At 43.5% G+C, this 15,039-nt stretch overlaps 1 protein-coding gene across 2 annotated transcripts in view; it reads left to right on the top strand.

Moving 5' to 3' along the window:
* The window catches only part of LOC122651428 (DExH-box ATP-dependent RNA helicase DExH3-like), a 119,749-nt gene that overhangs the window by 29,927 nt on the left and 74,783 nt on the right, over positions 1 to 15,039 (top strand). For both annotated transcript variants that reach the window (XM_043844806.1, XM_043844807.1), the window contains 3 exons: positions 12,969 to 13,157; positions 13,294 to 13,453; positions 13,584 to 13,714. In XM_043844806.1, coding sequence (XP_043700741.1) covers positions 12,969 to 13,157; positions 13,294 to 13,453; positions 13,584 to 13,714 — 480 coding nt within the window. The remainder of the gene's footprint in view (positions 1 to 12,968; positions 13,158 to 13,293; positions 13,454 to 13,583; positions 13,715 to 15,039) is intronic.

Below are 15,039 nucleotides of genomic sequence, written 5' to 3'. Positions count from 1 at the left end.
GGTGGAGGGAAGACATGATGGCGGAGATGGAGGAGGGGGAGGCGTTTGAGAAAATCATGAGATTGTCTGCAAAAGCGAGGTGGGTGAGGTTGAGATGTTTGCATTTGGGGATGAGGGAGATAAGATGGAGGTCCGTTTTTGATTGAAGACTCTGAGAAAGGACTTCCAAAGCAAGGGAGAAAAGAAAGGGGGAGAGGGGGCAGCCTTGACGCATGCCGACTTTGGAGTGGAAAAAGCCGGCAGGGGAACCATTAACAAGGACAGAATAGGAGGGGGAGGAGATGCAGGTGAAGATCCAACGGACGAAAGCAGGGGGAAAGCCCATTTGGGAGAGCACATCACAAATGAAGTCCCAGTGGAGGGAATCAAAGGCTTTATGGAGGTCAATCTTCATAAGGGCAGTGGGCGAATGAGATTTGCCATCGAAACCACGCACGATCTCCGAACAAAGAATATTGTTATCCGCAATACTTCTCCCAAAGATGAAGGCAGATTGATTGGGGCTGACCAGGGAGGGGATGACAAGCTGAATCCTATTGGCAAGGATTTTAGCAATGAACTTGTAGAGAAGGTTGCAAAGGGAGATAGGTCTGAAATCAGACAATGAGGAGGCTCCATCTTTTTTGGGGATGAGATAGAGGAAGGTATGGTTGATCTGGGCAAGCTGGCTGGGTTTAAAGAAGAAGCTACGAATAGCTTTAAAGAGTTCTCCTTTGATGGAGTCCCAGCAGCTGAGGAAGAAGCCCATACTAAAGCCATCCGGACCAGGAGCTTTGTTGGATTTGTGGGAGAGAATAGCTTTGGAGATCTCATCATCAGAGGGAATGGCCAGAAGGAAGTCTGCCATGGAGGGGGGGACAAACTTATTAATGAGGTTCAGGGGAATGAGGGAGGGGGGGGGGAGGATGGGATTATAGAGGGAGGAGAAGAAAGAAGCCGCTTCAGCCTTGATGTCAAAGATGGAAGAGATGAGAGTACTGTCGCTAGTAATGAGCTGGGTAATAGTATTGGAGTTCATCCTGGCTCGCAGGGAGTGATGGAAAAACGCTGAATTAGAATCTCCCAGCTCCAGCCATTTGATTATGGATTTTTGGTGCAAGAAGCTTTCTTCTTGGAGAAAAAGGGAGAAGAGTTCTTCATAGAGTTTTTTTTCTTCCAAAGCAAGCTCAGGGAGGAGAGGATTCGATTGGGCCGGGATTGAACTCGGGCTAGATCGGACCGGCAGGAGGAAACTTGGGAAGGAATATTACTAAAAGTGGACAGATTCCAAAGCTTAAGAGCAGCTTCAGTGTGGCGGAGCTTTCTGGCAAAGGCAATAAGAGGGAGGGGGCAGAAGATAGGAGGGCGCCACGCCTGAAGGAAGGTGGGGAGGAAGAGGGGGTGGGAGGTCCACATATCAAAAAATTTGAACGGCTTTGGACCAAAGGAGGAGTAAGATTGAATAAGAAGGTGGCAGGGACAGTGATCAGATAAACCCTGGAGGAGGATGTTGGCATGGGAATGGGGAAAGGTGGAGAGCCATGCATCATTGACAAGGAACCGATCGAGCTTGTATGCAATTCGATCAGTGCCCACTCTCCGATTATGCCAAGTGAGAGGAGAACCTGACCATCTAAGGTCATCAATGCCAAGACCCTCGATATAGTCATTGAAGGCATTGACAGAAGGAACATCGAGGGTACGACCTCTGATTTTTCCAGATTGGAATCTGACAACGTTGAAGTTGCCACCCACTCCCCAAGAGAGGGAATCCATCCTAGCTTTAAGGAGAGAGAGATCATTCCAAAGGGCCAAACGGTCAGTAGCCAGATTATGGGCATAGACCACGGAGAGGAAGAGGGAGGGGGAGGAATTGGGGAAGGAAATATGAAGGTGGAGGAGCTGAGAGGAGGAGTGGGAGATGGAGAAGTGAATTTTAGAGGGGTCCCAAAGGATCCAAATACGGCCATTAGGAGTGGTTATAATTGGAGAGGAGGAACCAAGAGGGAGCAATGGAGGCAGCAATGCGGGAAGCATTCTCTTGGAGAACACGGGTTTTTAGAAGGGGAATTAGTGGATTTGATAAGAGATCTAATGTCCTGGTGTTTAGCGAGGGAGTTGAGACCCCTAACATTCCAAAAGAATCCGGCAGTCATGGGGAACTAAAGAGAAAGGGGCAATGGTCTCCTAGGGGGGACACTACGGTATCTCCGTCGGGAGTAGGCAATAGCCGGGCAACGAACATAAGGGCGGTAGGGGGGGAGGGTCTGGCAAGACCCGGTGGGGCGGGTCTGGGAGGACCCTGGGGGGAGGGGAGCCAGCTCAGCGGAAAAGGTAGAATCCTCGGGGTGGTCAGAGGGGTATGTTGGTAATGCCTTTACTTGGACAAATAAGCAAGAGGGAGCGAGTAAAGTCATGGCCCTTGGACCAATTTTTGTTTAACAATTGGGAGCGAGTAAAGTCATGGACCTTGGACCAATTTTTGTTTAACAATTCCTGGTTGACTTTCTACTCAAGTCAGGTAAGTCAGTTAAACCGAGTTTGTTCGGATCATGCTCCATTATGGCTAAATACTTCTCTGTCTAGTATCCCCTACATTTCCTCTTTCAAGTTTCAGTAGATGTGGCTCCACCACCAGAATTTTAATGCTTTTGTTAAGGACCAGTGGGATAGGCCTATTTTTGGATCTCCGTTATATGTGCTATATATGAAATTGAAGCTTCTTCGTACATGGAACAAAGAGGTCTTTGGTAATATTCATCAAAATGTCAGGAATGCAGAGGATGAGGTTAGCAGAGCTGAAGCTTCTTATGATCAGTTCCCTAACTCCCAATCCAAAGAAGATTTGAATGTGGCCCAAGAAAATTTGCAGAGGGTCCTTCTTCAGGAGGAGATTTTTTGGAGGCAAAAGTCAAGGGTTACTTGGCTCAAGGAAGGGGAACGGAATACAAAGTTCTTCCATGCAATGGTAAATGCTAGAAGGAAGAAAGCCGATATAAATAAAATAAAATCAGGTGAGGGGACGTGGATTGTTGAGCCAGAAGGGATCAAGGCTGAAGCGGTTCGACACTTCTCTAATATCTTCTCTTCTCAAGGCAGTATTGTTGACGATGATCTGCTTGATTGTATTCCTCAGTTGGTGACAAAAGATGATAACACAACTCTTTTGCTTTCCCCTTTCTTGGAAGAGGTGAAAGATGCGGTTTTCTCTCTTTCTAGTGATAGTGCTCCGGGTCCGGACGGTTTCTCTGGGTTTTTTTTTTACTTCATGTTGGGAGATTGTAGGAAGCGATGTCTGGGCTGCAGTGAAGGATTTTTTCTCTGGAGGTTTCCTTCCTATGAGTTATACTTCAGCAAATCTTGTTCTCATACCAAAAAAAGAAAACCCTGGGGTAATGTCCGATTTCTGCCCCATTAGTCTGTGCAACTTCTCTTTCAAAATTATTGCTAAAATTATCTCCAATAGACTTGCTTCCCTATTACCTTCCTTGATTGCGGAGGAGCAAGGAGCTTTTGTGCAGGGCAGATGCATTCACGATAATATTGCCCTTGTCCAAGAAGTGGTGTAGGATTTGAATAGGAAGACTAGAGGGGGAAATGTTATGCTTAAGCTTGATATGGCTAAGACGTATGACCGATTAGAGTGGAATTTCCTTTACTTGGTGTTGTCTAAATTTGGCTTTGCGAATGCTTGGATTGATTTAATTAAGAAAATCATGGAGAACTGTTGGTTTTCTATTTTTATGGGAGGTGGTTCAATGGGCTTCTTCAAGTCTATTAGGGGGCTGTGTCAAGGTGATCCCCTCTCTTTTGCCTTATTTATCATAGCGGACGAGGTCCTTAGTAGAGGCTTAAAAAATCTTTTTGTAGACGGGCGGGCTGCTTATTTTCACCTACCTAGAGGCTGCCCGGGCATTTCCCACTCTTTATTTGCAGACGACACTATTATTTTCACCAAGGACCTGAAAAACTCATTGAAGCATTGGTTTTGTAGGCAGATATGAAGGCTTTTCTGGGCAGCTGGTCAATAAGCAGAAAAGTTGTTTCATCATGAGTAATAAGACTATTGAAGCTAGGGCTCGCAAGGTAGAGAGCATTATAGGTTTTGCTAGGAATTTCCTCCCTCTAATATACCTGGGGGCACCCCTTTTCACTGGCAGATTAAATATTTGCTTTTTTGATGACTTTTGGTGAAAGTCAGGACAAAGATTGCAGGTTGAAAAGGAAAACTTTTGTCTGCAGGAAGCCGGGTAACTCTTCTCAAGCATGTGCTTGCCTCAATGCCTATACATGTTATTGCTACTTTGGATTTGCCAAAAGCAATTGTTGGCAAATTTTATTGTATTTGTGCTGATTTTCTTTGGGGAAGTTCGGAGTGGGACAAACGTCGTCATCGGGTGAGTTGGAGAAAAGTGTGCAGACCATTGAAGGAGGGAGGTCTGGGTATTAGGCTGTTGGAAGATGTTGGCACCTCCTTGAGATTAAAGTGCTTATGGCGTATTTTAAAAAAAAAAATTCCGTGTGGAGTATTTTCTTTAAATCTAAATTCTTCAAAAATTCTCATTATGTTATGGTGGAACCTAGTAGAATTGGTTTGAAGTCTTGGAGAAGCGCTTTAGCATATAAGGATTTCATTTTTGACAGATCCAGGTGGATGCTCGGTTCAGGTAACATCAGTTTCTGGCTGGACAATTGGCTTGGGATGGGTCCCCATATCGACTTTGTGGATAATGCCCTACATGTGGATTTTTCTTTGTGTGTGAAGGATGTTGTCTAAGAGAATGGTTTGTGGGACCCGGAGGTCTTAAACCGAATTGATGTGATGGCGGTTAGGGATAGCAATACAAATGGGATTTTATCACCACCAACAAGAAAGACTGGCTGGTTTGGACTCCTTCTAGTGAGGGGCGGTTCACCACCATATCCGCATGGAATGAAATAAGACAATAGAAGCCTCTAACTCCCTATACTAGATGAATTTGGAACCTGTCTCTCCCAACGAAGATTGCGTTTTTCACTTAGCAACTCCTTAACGGAAAGATCCTTACTGATGATTCGTTGATGTCCATTGGCATTCCCCTGGTGTCCAAGTGTGGTGTTGCGGAAATCCTAAGAGGGAGTCAGCAAACCACTGCCCGGTGGAGGGAGGTACTGCAACTAAGGTTTGGGTTCATTTTTCTAATGTTTTTGATGTGACTTTGATTCAGCCCTAGGATACGAGGAGTAGAATCTTATTATGGCAGATTTTGGCTAGGTCTAAAAGCCTATGTGGTGTTATCGCTGGTATTCTGCCTTCTCTTATTGTTTGGGAACTATGGCACGAAAGGAATAACAGAAGACATGGTGAGGCCTCTCGCACGACAGGGACTATTATTTGGAAAATCAAGGATTGGGTGAATAGTCTTCCTTATCCTTCTAAGTTTAAGCAGTCGGCTAGCCCCAGAGAGTCTTTAATTTTAAACTGCTTTGACTTAAAGGATAATCCCCCTAAGCTGAAATCCCTATTCTTGTTTATTGGTGCTCGCTTTTTGTAGCTGTCAAACTAAATGTGGATGGTGCTTGTAAAGGAAATCCAGGTCTAGGTGGTGGAGGAGGAATCATTAGGAACCAGGAAGGTGCAGTTCTAATGGCTTTCTCTAATTTTTATGGGGAATGCACTAACTCGGTGGTAGAATTGAGAGCTCTTCGAGATGGGCTGAAAATGTGTTTGGGCCTGCGATTTTCAGAGTTTGTGGTTAACTTAGACTCGGCTGTGCTTGTAAACATGATAAATCAGAGGAAATGCAATTTGTGGAAGGGGTGGTATTGGTTCCAGGAAATCATAATGCTTTGTAATTCCACTCGGCCAGCCATCACCTTTGCTTTCCGGGAAAGCAATAGAGCAGCCGATTGGCTTGCTAATTTATCCTGCGAGACGGCTTCCATCAGTGTTTTCCACTCTGGGTCTGTGCTTCTAGGGGGCCTTGAACGAATTCTTTGGGAAGATAAAACTGGTTTACCAGTTCTCAGGAAATAGGCTTTTATTTGTTTGCTATCTTGATGTAAGGGTTTGGGATTTCTTGAGTGCTTGAGAGTTCTTGTTTTCTCCTTGGGTAGGGGTAAGGCGGCTATGTCCCCCCCCTTGTATTATTTTTGTTCCACTAATTTTAATAAAAGCTTAGGGGCCTCCCCTGGGTCCCATGTAATATTCGGGGTTAAAAAAAAAAAAGAAGTCCTACTTGGCCTAATAATTTAAGATCATCTTTGGCCCTTGAAATCCAAAGGAAGTTTGCGTTGGACTTGTTAAAAGAGACATGAATGGTGGGTTGTAAACTAGCAAACCCTCCTATTTAGCAAAATCACAAGTTGGGAGAAGATTGTGGTCCATCTCTTATTGATGCAAGGAAGTACCAGAGACTTGTGGGGAAGCTGATCTACCTTTCTTTGACCCGCCCAAACATCACCTATGCAGTTGGGGTTGTAAGTCCGTTTATGCATGCCCCCAAGAGTGGGTACTTGGACGCTATTTATTGCATCCTCAGGTACTTGAAGTCCTCCCCAGGGAAAGGACTATTATATGCCAGACACAACCACCTGTAGATAGAAGGCTACATTGATGCCGATTGGGCTGGTTCTGTTTCTGACAAACGGTCTACATCAGACTATTGTACATTTGTGGGTGGTAACTTGGTTACATGGAGAAGCAAGAAACAACCTGTGGTAGTCTGAATCTAGTACAGAGACATAGTTTAGGGGTATGGCTCATGGAGTATGTGAACTCCTGTGGTTGAGACGGCTGGTCTAAGAGTTAAGGTTTGATATTGATGCATCTATGCGGCTCTATTGTTATAACAAGGCTGCCATCAATATAGCTCACAATCCTGTGCAACATGATTGGACCAAACATATTGTGGTGGATGGACACTTCATTGAGGAGAAGATTGACTTTGGCTAAATTTGCACCCCTTTTGTGAGGATAGGCGACCAGTTTGCTGACATCTTCACCAAAAGGCTCAATTCCCATCAGTTTTGTACACTTCTATGCAAGCTGGGAATGTATTATGTATGATGTTTACCAGCTTGAGGGGGGAGTGTTGAGAGTTTATGTAATGAGGGTAATTTGGGTATTTAGTTAATATCTTATTAGTTAGCTTGTATTAAGGTTTTATGTTTTTTTTTCCCTTTTACCTCCCTAGGGAGTTGTATGTGATTTCTGTCATCTTATGTTAATGAATCAATATAGGGAGAGTCATCACAACTCTCTCTACAAGTTTGCACTCATTTAACTCCTCTCCTTCTTTTTCTCTTTTTACCATCTTCCTCCTTGTTCCTGTTTCTTCCCTCTCACCTTGATCGTTGCTCATTTCTGTTGGGGTAAATTCCACACATCACCCATTATGGTTTTGATGATAACAAATAAGTTAGTTGTACTAACCTGTGTTATATTGTATAGAGAGACTTCATAAGAGATGAGCATCAAGTAAGGGGGAGCATGTAAAAGCTTGATGCACCAAGACAAAGATTTCAAAGAATGTTGTGAAGTGAAGGATTACTTTCAAGAGTTCTATTCAAGCAACTCTTTGAGATACAAGACCTCAAGAACTTGTTTATTCTTGTATCTAGTTGTATCATAATTTAAAGTCACAATTGATATAATGCACACACATGCATGCATTCATTTAGATGGACTTTAGGAGGTTTAAATTAAACCCAATCCATGTGACCAAACCCAATTGGAATCATCCAAGTAAGTCCAATAAAGGACTTAACAAATTTCTGCGTGAAAAGGTATACCGGATTAGGAAAAGGCATGCCGGATCAGGTGAACCGGCATACCGGATTAGTGTTGCAAACTCAGGAAATTGCCTGCAGTAGCCTTCCAGTCTATGCCGGATTGTAATCCAGCATACCGGATCAATAAAAGGCTATTATAATTTGACCGTTATTCCTTTATTGAATAAGGAAATTAGGTGATCCGGCATACCGAATTGGAATCCAGCATACCGGATTATATATGGCTTTTGGAATCCGATCTTAATTTAGATTCCTAATTAAATTAAGCCATCTAGCCTATAAATACCCACTTGTTTAAGGCTCTAAACACCATTGCAAAACGTAATTAAGAGCCTCCAATACAAGTGACTTTCATGTGAGAATTCAAGCATTCATTCAAAGAACACTCTCTCACAAGCTCCTTCACTTAGCATTAAGCTTCAAAGGTGAAAGGTAGCAAACTCTACTAAGGTTGAGGTAATCCAAATCTTTAGTACTTTTTATTTTATATATTTGTTTGAGTCCTTTTGCTCGGAATCAAGATTGGTTGAGTCCTCTTGCTCGGAATCAAGAGTAGTGTTGAGTACTCTTGCTCTCAATCAAGATTTGTACGAGTTCTCTTGCTCATACTCAAGATTTGTTTTAGTGGAATACGCTCTAAGGTGAGAGGAGTGGACGTAGGCAAGTTTTGCCCGAACCGCTATAAATTGTTGTGTTATCTTTGCAATTTTAATTGTCTCTTATTGATAACTTTTTTTATTTCCGTATAAGTTTTTTTATTCCACTACCTTCACCTATTCACCCCCCTCAAGGTGAATTCACATTTGGTATCAGAGCAGGTGGTCGCAAGTTCGAGTCTCCCCGCACGCGACATACTGCGGAGCAGACTGTACTTGCCAGTGGTCCCTGAGCGTGCGTTGGGGGGAGATTGTTGGGGAATCCAACGCCCACCCAGATCCCGGCTCGGGCATGGAGCGATGCGCGGTGGCTGGTGTGCAATAAAGAATTAAAGTTGCACCTTCCCTCACAAGGCGTCTTTTGGGGGATTGGTAAGCGCTTGGTCCTATAATTTCCAACTCTCTAATGTACAATGTTGCATTGAAAAAAGGTGTAGCATTCTTTCAACGGTTTTGATTAGAACACTTAGCTTTCACTTTCAAGTTTTAGACCATTTTCTGCTCATTGATTAGAGAATTATTCTCCAATCTAATGTATACTTACCATTTTTTTTACTGGACTCATGGGCCAGAATGCTGCCCCAGTGGCTGTTATAGTTCTAAACTCAACTGAATTCACGAAGCCTTGTCCCATTGTTTCATCTAGGCAAGTCCAGTTCAGTCATTTCTCTTTCCTTAATACATTCCTGCTGTTAGCTTGTAAGGGCTGTTTCAACTCTACTCCAATGTGGACCACTCTTCGGCCCCTCTTAACACCTTCAGTTTGTATTGTATTACTCATCACGGGTGCATTTGTGCATTGATGGTCTTCCCTTGGATGTGGGCAAACAAAATCTTAATTAGCTTTTCCTCATCTTATCACGTATTGATTTTGCTCCTTAGTTCCATCAAATTTATTCTACCTTCCAAGTGTTGCAACCTGTCCATCTCAAATACACCTTTCGTATGGATGGTCTCTTATTGACCACCATTTAGTTCCATATATCATTGGTTTTGTGGTTTACTCTTTAATTCAAACGAAGGGAAATCTTGTGCACTTTGTCTACCTTGCTTTCTTATCATTTTGGCTACCCAGTAAGTAAATTCAGGTAGTGTATAAATAACAATGAAGCAAGCCAACAAGCTCAAACAAGCAAACGTAGGCTTTCAAGCCGGAGTGCGCTAGTGCGCCCAGTTGAAAAACTACAGCGCACGACCTTTTCATTCATGATTGAACCACAATAATAGAAATGTTCACTCCCAGTAACTCTTGATCATCAATTTTTACAATTCCATTTTTTACTATTTTTCACTAAAAAGGCATCCCTCCGTACTTATAGCATGGTGTTAATCTCTTTCCCAGTATCGTGAACCAAAAACATATCAACATTATCCTCTACATTATTAGTAATGTTGACCTCTGGTTATATCACTATTTATAGCTCCATGCTATACCAACTTGAAAAGGCTTCTTTGCAATGCAAAAATGATCTCTCTGGATAATATATAGAAAGCATAGTCTGCTTTCTCTTAAGTTTGTTTTTTTGGTGAATAAATATATTACCAAACCCCAGGAGGGGGCAGGGAGAAAAAAGGGGGGGGGGAATATACAAGAGAGAAGGGAAAAGAAGGGGGGGGGGAAACAAAGAACAAGCAACCTGACCTACGCAGGGGTGGGAGACTGCAAGAGAGACGAATCAAGACCCCAGGATACAATAATATGCCTATTCCTCGAGGTTTCCAAAAAGCATCTGTGGCGAATAAAATTGAGCTTAGAGGACACGTCGAAGGAGATGGCTTTCCAAATCAAATCAAACGATTGAGATTTGGAAGTCCATCTCCTGAGGTTCCTTTCCATCCAGATATGGTAAATAGCGGTCCCTGAGAATGTCATGTCCAACCAGAGCCATCCTCGCTCAAAGGCAAGGGGTCTTCTGCAATGGGGCCAGATCGAGGAGAGGGATTTTTTCCAGATGGGGGAGGTGAATGGGCATGCAAAGAAGAGGTGGGGAATGTCTTCATGGCCATTCCAACAAAGGGCGTAAGAAGGGGAGACATGGATATTATGGTGGAGCAGGAAGGCTTGGGTGGGGAGGCAAAGTCTAAGGGTTCTCCAGGCTGTGAAGCTGTTGTGAGGGATATGGCCTTTGAACCAAACTAATTTGTGCCAGGGGAAATTGGGACTAGGGTCTCGAACAAAATTCCAGGCTGAGCTGGAGCTAAATAGGCCATTGGGGGAAGGGAGCCAAAGAACCTTATCCGCATGAGGAGTGGGGAAGGATGGAGGGGGGGTCCAAGAGGCTAGAGAAATAAGGGAGGAGAGAGGGGTAGCTTTGGGAAGACTAGAAGAATAAATCGATCTGGGACCAAAGATGTTGTAAAGAACCCCAAGGGGATGCCAAGGATCAAGCTAAAGAGAGGTGGAGGATCCATCAACAATAGAGGTTGAAATGCCTCGGAGGGTGAGGGTCGGAGGAGGAGAATCTTGCACTAGATCCAAGAGGAATCAGAGGGAATAGAAACAGACCAAATGGAGTCCGTCTTGAGAAGGTGGGAGTAGACCCAATTGACCTAGGTGGAATCCTGGCGGGAGGAGATTTTCCAAATAAGTTTGAGTATGCCTGTAGTATTGGAGTCACGAATGCGACAAATGCCAAGACCTCCCTCAGATTTGGGGAGACAAATGGACTTCCAGCTGATTGGGTGGAGGAATTTAGAAGTATCATTCCCTTTCTTGAGGAAAGCACAATAGAGGTATTCCATAGCCTTGATGGTAGCTTTAGGGATACTAAAAATATCACACCAATAGATGTAGAAGCTTGGAGGACCGAACGAATGCACTCAAGTCTGCCAGCATAGGATAGGAGTTTGCTTTTCCAAAGCTGCAGATGCTTGCGGATGTTATCCAGTATGGGAGCGCAGTGATGAGGGGCAGGCCGAGGTATTTAACAGAATAACAGGAAGGGATCCAATAGAGAAGCCAGTCAAACGAAGGAGGGTCTCTTTGTGTGACTCGGGGATACCAGAAAGAAAGATTTTGGATTTGAGGAGATTGATGTGGAGACCCGAAAGAGACTCAAAGAGGTGGAGGGAAGCCATGATGGCAGAGATAGAGGAGGGGAAGGCCTTTGAAAAAATCATCAAGTCATTAGCAAAGGCCAAATGGGTGAGGTTGATATGCTTGCATTTGGGAATAGGAGAGATGAGATAGAGGACAGTTTTGGTTTGGAGGCTCCTAGAGAGGACTTCCAGAGCCAGGTAGAAAAGAAAGGGGGAGAGAGGGCATCCTTGGCGAATGCCGACTTTGGATTGAAAAAAATCTCGCAGAGGAGCCATTGACAATAACAGAGAAGGAGGGGGAGGAGATGCAAGCATAAATCCAACGAACAAAAGCAGAGGGGAAGCCCATTTGGGAAAGCACATCACAGATGAAGTCCCAGTGGAGGGAGTCAAAAGCTTTTTGAAGGTCAATTTTCATAAGGGCCGCAGGAGAGTGAGATTTGTGGTCGAAGCCTCGCACAATCTCAGAGCAGAGGATAATATTGTCCGTAATGCTTCTGCCAGAGATAAAGGCGGATTGATTAGGACTGACGAATGAGGGGATGACCGCCTGGATTCTGTTGGCTAGGATCTTGGCAGTGAACTTGAAAAGATGATTGCAAAGGGAGATAGGTCTGAAGTCAGACAAGGAGGTAGCTCCATCTTTTTTAGGGATGAGGCAGATGAAAGTCTGATTGACCTGAACAAGCTGGTTGGGTTCAAAGAAGAAGCTACGAATGGCTTTGAAGAGATCTCCTTTAATTGAATCCCAGCAGCTAAGAAAAAATCCCATGCTGAAACCGTCAGGGCCTGGGGCTTTGTTGGATTTGTGGGAGAGAATAGCCTAAGAGATTTCCCTCATCAGAGGGGATGGCTAGAAGGTAATCAACTAAGAGAGGAGGGACAAACTTAACAATGAGGCCAGAGGGGAGGGGGGGGATGGAAGAGAGGAGAAAAAGGATATGGTTTCCGACATGATTTCAGGGACAGAGGAGAGAGGAGTCCCATCAGCGGCATGCAGTAAGGTAATGGAGTTGGAGTCCCGTCAGGAGGTTTCTCTAAGTTATAAAAGGCTCATATGGAGAACATTCTTTTTCTCCCCCAACTTGTTCATCAAGAGCCCAAGTAAATAACTTTAGTCCTTAAAACTTGTTTGCACAAATTCTAACAGATTTTCTCATACCCTAGTTTTATTTCTTTATTTGTTCTCATTCTCAACATTCCACTATATGTTGTATCTTATTCATCTACCATCCAAGTAATATTTTGTTTGGCTTCCGAAAATATTTGTTCATTCCCATTTTGGGATGTTTAATAGGTGTGTCACTCTTTCAGTTTTCTCTCCATTTCTTTTTAAATATTCCCTTCTAAGGTTGCTATTGCTTAAAATTTTTTTTAGTAGTTAGAAGTGCGAATATGTGATTATGATTGTGCAGGTGTAATTGCTTTAACATTGTAGTGTGATAATATCTTCGTCTTATATTCAGTTTGTTGATTTCATTGCATGTAATGATGTTTGCTGTCTTTATGACGAAACTGCAGGTTGTTGTCATCTCAGGAGAAACTGGCTGTGGTAAGACGACACAGCTTCCTCAATACATTTTGGAGTCTGAAATAGATGCTTCCCGTGGAGCTACCTGTAGCATTATTTGTACTCAGCCTAGACGAATATCTGCTATGAGTGTTTCTGAAAGAGTTGCTGCAGAAAGAGGGGAGACATTGGGAGAATCTGTGAGTTTTGTGTTGAGTGACTGTGTTGAGTGACTCTTAGGCACCTGTGTCAGGCAATTGTATTTCTTAAATGGTTTTATCCCATAAGAATGTTTGAATAAAAACTCTAATTTTCTTCATTTTCTCTTATGTAAAGGTCGGTTACAAAGTTCGGCTGGAGGGTATGAAAGGAAGGGATACTCGCCTGCTTTTTTGTACCACTGGGATCCTGTTGAGAAGGTTGTTGGTTGATAGAAATTTGAAAGGTGTAAGTCATGTAATTGTGGATGAGATTCATGAGCGTGGAATGAATGAAGGTAAATCTAATTGATTCAATTTATTCCCCCACCTGGCTAAAAAAGAAAAAAAAAATCTTATAATTAATTCAGGTTTTCTTCTTGCATGTCCAAAATATGAATTCTTACCTTTCATTTGCATTGGTTGCAGATTTTCTGCTTATTGTTCTGAAAGATCTTCTCCCTCGCCGGCCAGAATTGAGATTGATTTTGATGAGTGCAACCTTGAATGCTGAGCTATTCTCATCCTACTTTGGTGGGGCTCCAATGGTACACATACTGGTAAGTTCTGGATTCTACCACTGGGCGAAGGAGGAACTGATTTTTATTATCTTTTTTACGATTTTCCAGTAATTATGATTTTAAAGTGTACAATGGATGTCTGATATGCCAGTCAAGCATTAACTTGTATTATATCTCCCTAGTTTTCAAGGTTATTTGGCCAAGTTTTTGACCTTGATTTTGCGTTTCAGAGGTGCCATCATGGATCTTTTGATGAAGGGGCCAATACCAGAGCATATTCTTGCATAGTTGTCAAAGTGTAGCCTAGGCGTGCAGGTGCCTTTGGTCGCCTAGGTGGGCGTCTTGGGTCACCTAGATGCCGTGACAACTATGTATTCTTGGCCAATCTTAAGTACATCATCAAACAACCTTTTTTTTTTTTTTTGGATAAATAAAAAATTCATTAACAAAGGAAAGAGAACCGGGGGGGGGGGGGCAAGGCAGGGGCCTGACAAAGAGAAGGGGAAAGATCCCAAGAAACTACAATCGGACTAAAACAGGGAGACAGTGCAATGGGAGGGGGGCAAATCTAGCAACGAACTAAAAATAGAGAGGAGGCCCAAATCCACTAGAAAGAACTGGGCTTGGTAGACCACCTTGAGAGAATGCGCTCGAACTGGAAGATGTAGCTAGCCGCAATAAATGCAGGCTTACCCACCAAAACCCAACAAAAAGGTCGGCAAAGGACATGGGCATGGATATCCATTTTACAACGAACGCCCAAAACCTTCTTCTCCGAGGCAGCAGGAGATAGCAAGGAGGAGCTAGAATCGAGATAGAACTTTGTCCTGAATGGGCGGGGGGGGGGGAGACCTTGAGAGCTGTAGATGACCCTCAAAATCATCTGGTAGGGAGGGACGGTAGCAGCAAGGGCCTCTCGGGGCTAGGCAAAGAAGAGACCAGGTGGGACAATTTCTTGGGATATGGAGGGGAGCGTTTATGAAGCAGGCAGTAAAAACGAAAGGGGGGGGGGACAATAGACGATCAAGGGCTGGAGGGGATGAGGGGTTGAATAGAGGGAGAGAGAGGAGCTCGACGGGGAAAGGTGGAAGACAGGGGAGATGGGGTGATGCAGATACACTAACTTGGACCGACCCAAACCTAGTTGGGTATCCAGACGAAGATGAACTGGGTCCAGTTTGATTTATAGTTCAGTAGGATATTTTACTATATGGACTATTTTGTAACTAGGTCCATTAGGAGTTTGATTTATTTTATAATTTCTTTTATTGTCGTTGATGGAGTCGTGTTAAGAGTTAGAGTTAGGATTTTATTTCTGAAGTCCAAGATAGAGTCAAGTTCTATTTCAATTTTAGAGTTGCGTT

This window comes from Telopea speciosissima, chromosome 2 (assembly GCF_018873765.1).
Source record: "Telopea speciosissima isolate NSW1024214 ecotype Mountain lineage chromosome 2, Tspe_v1, whole genome shotgun sequence".
Lineage (NCBI taxonomy): Eukaryota > Viridiplantae > Streptophyta > Magnoliopsida > Proteales > Proteaceae > Telopea > Telopea speciosissima.
Note: the sequence above shows the minus strand (reverse complement) of the source record. Positions and strands in the feature narration are given on the sequence as shown.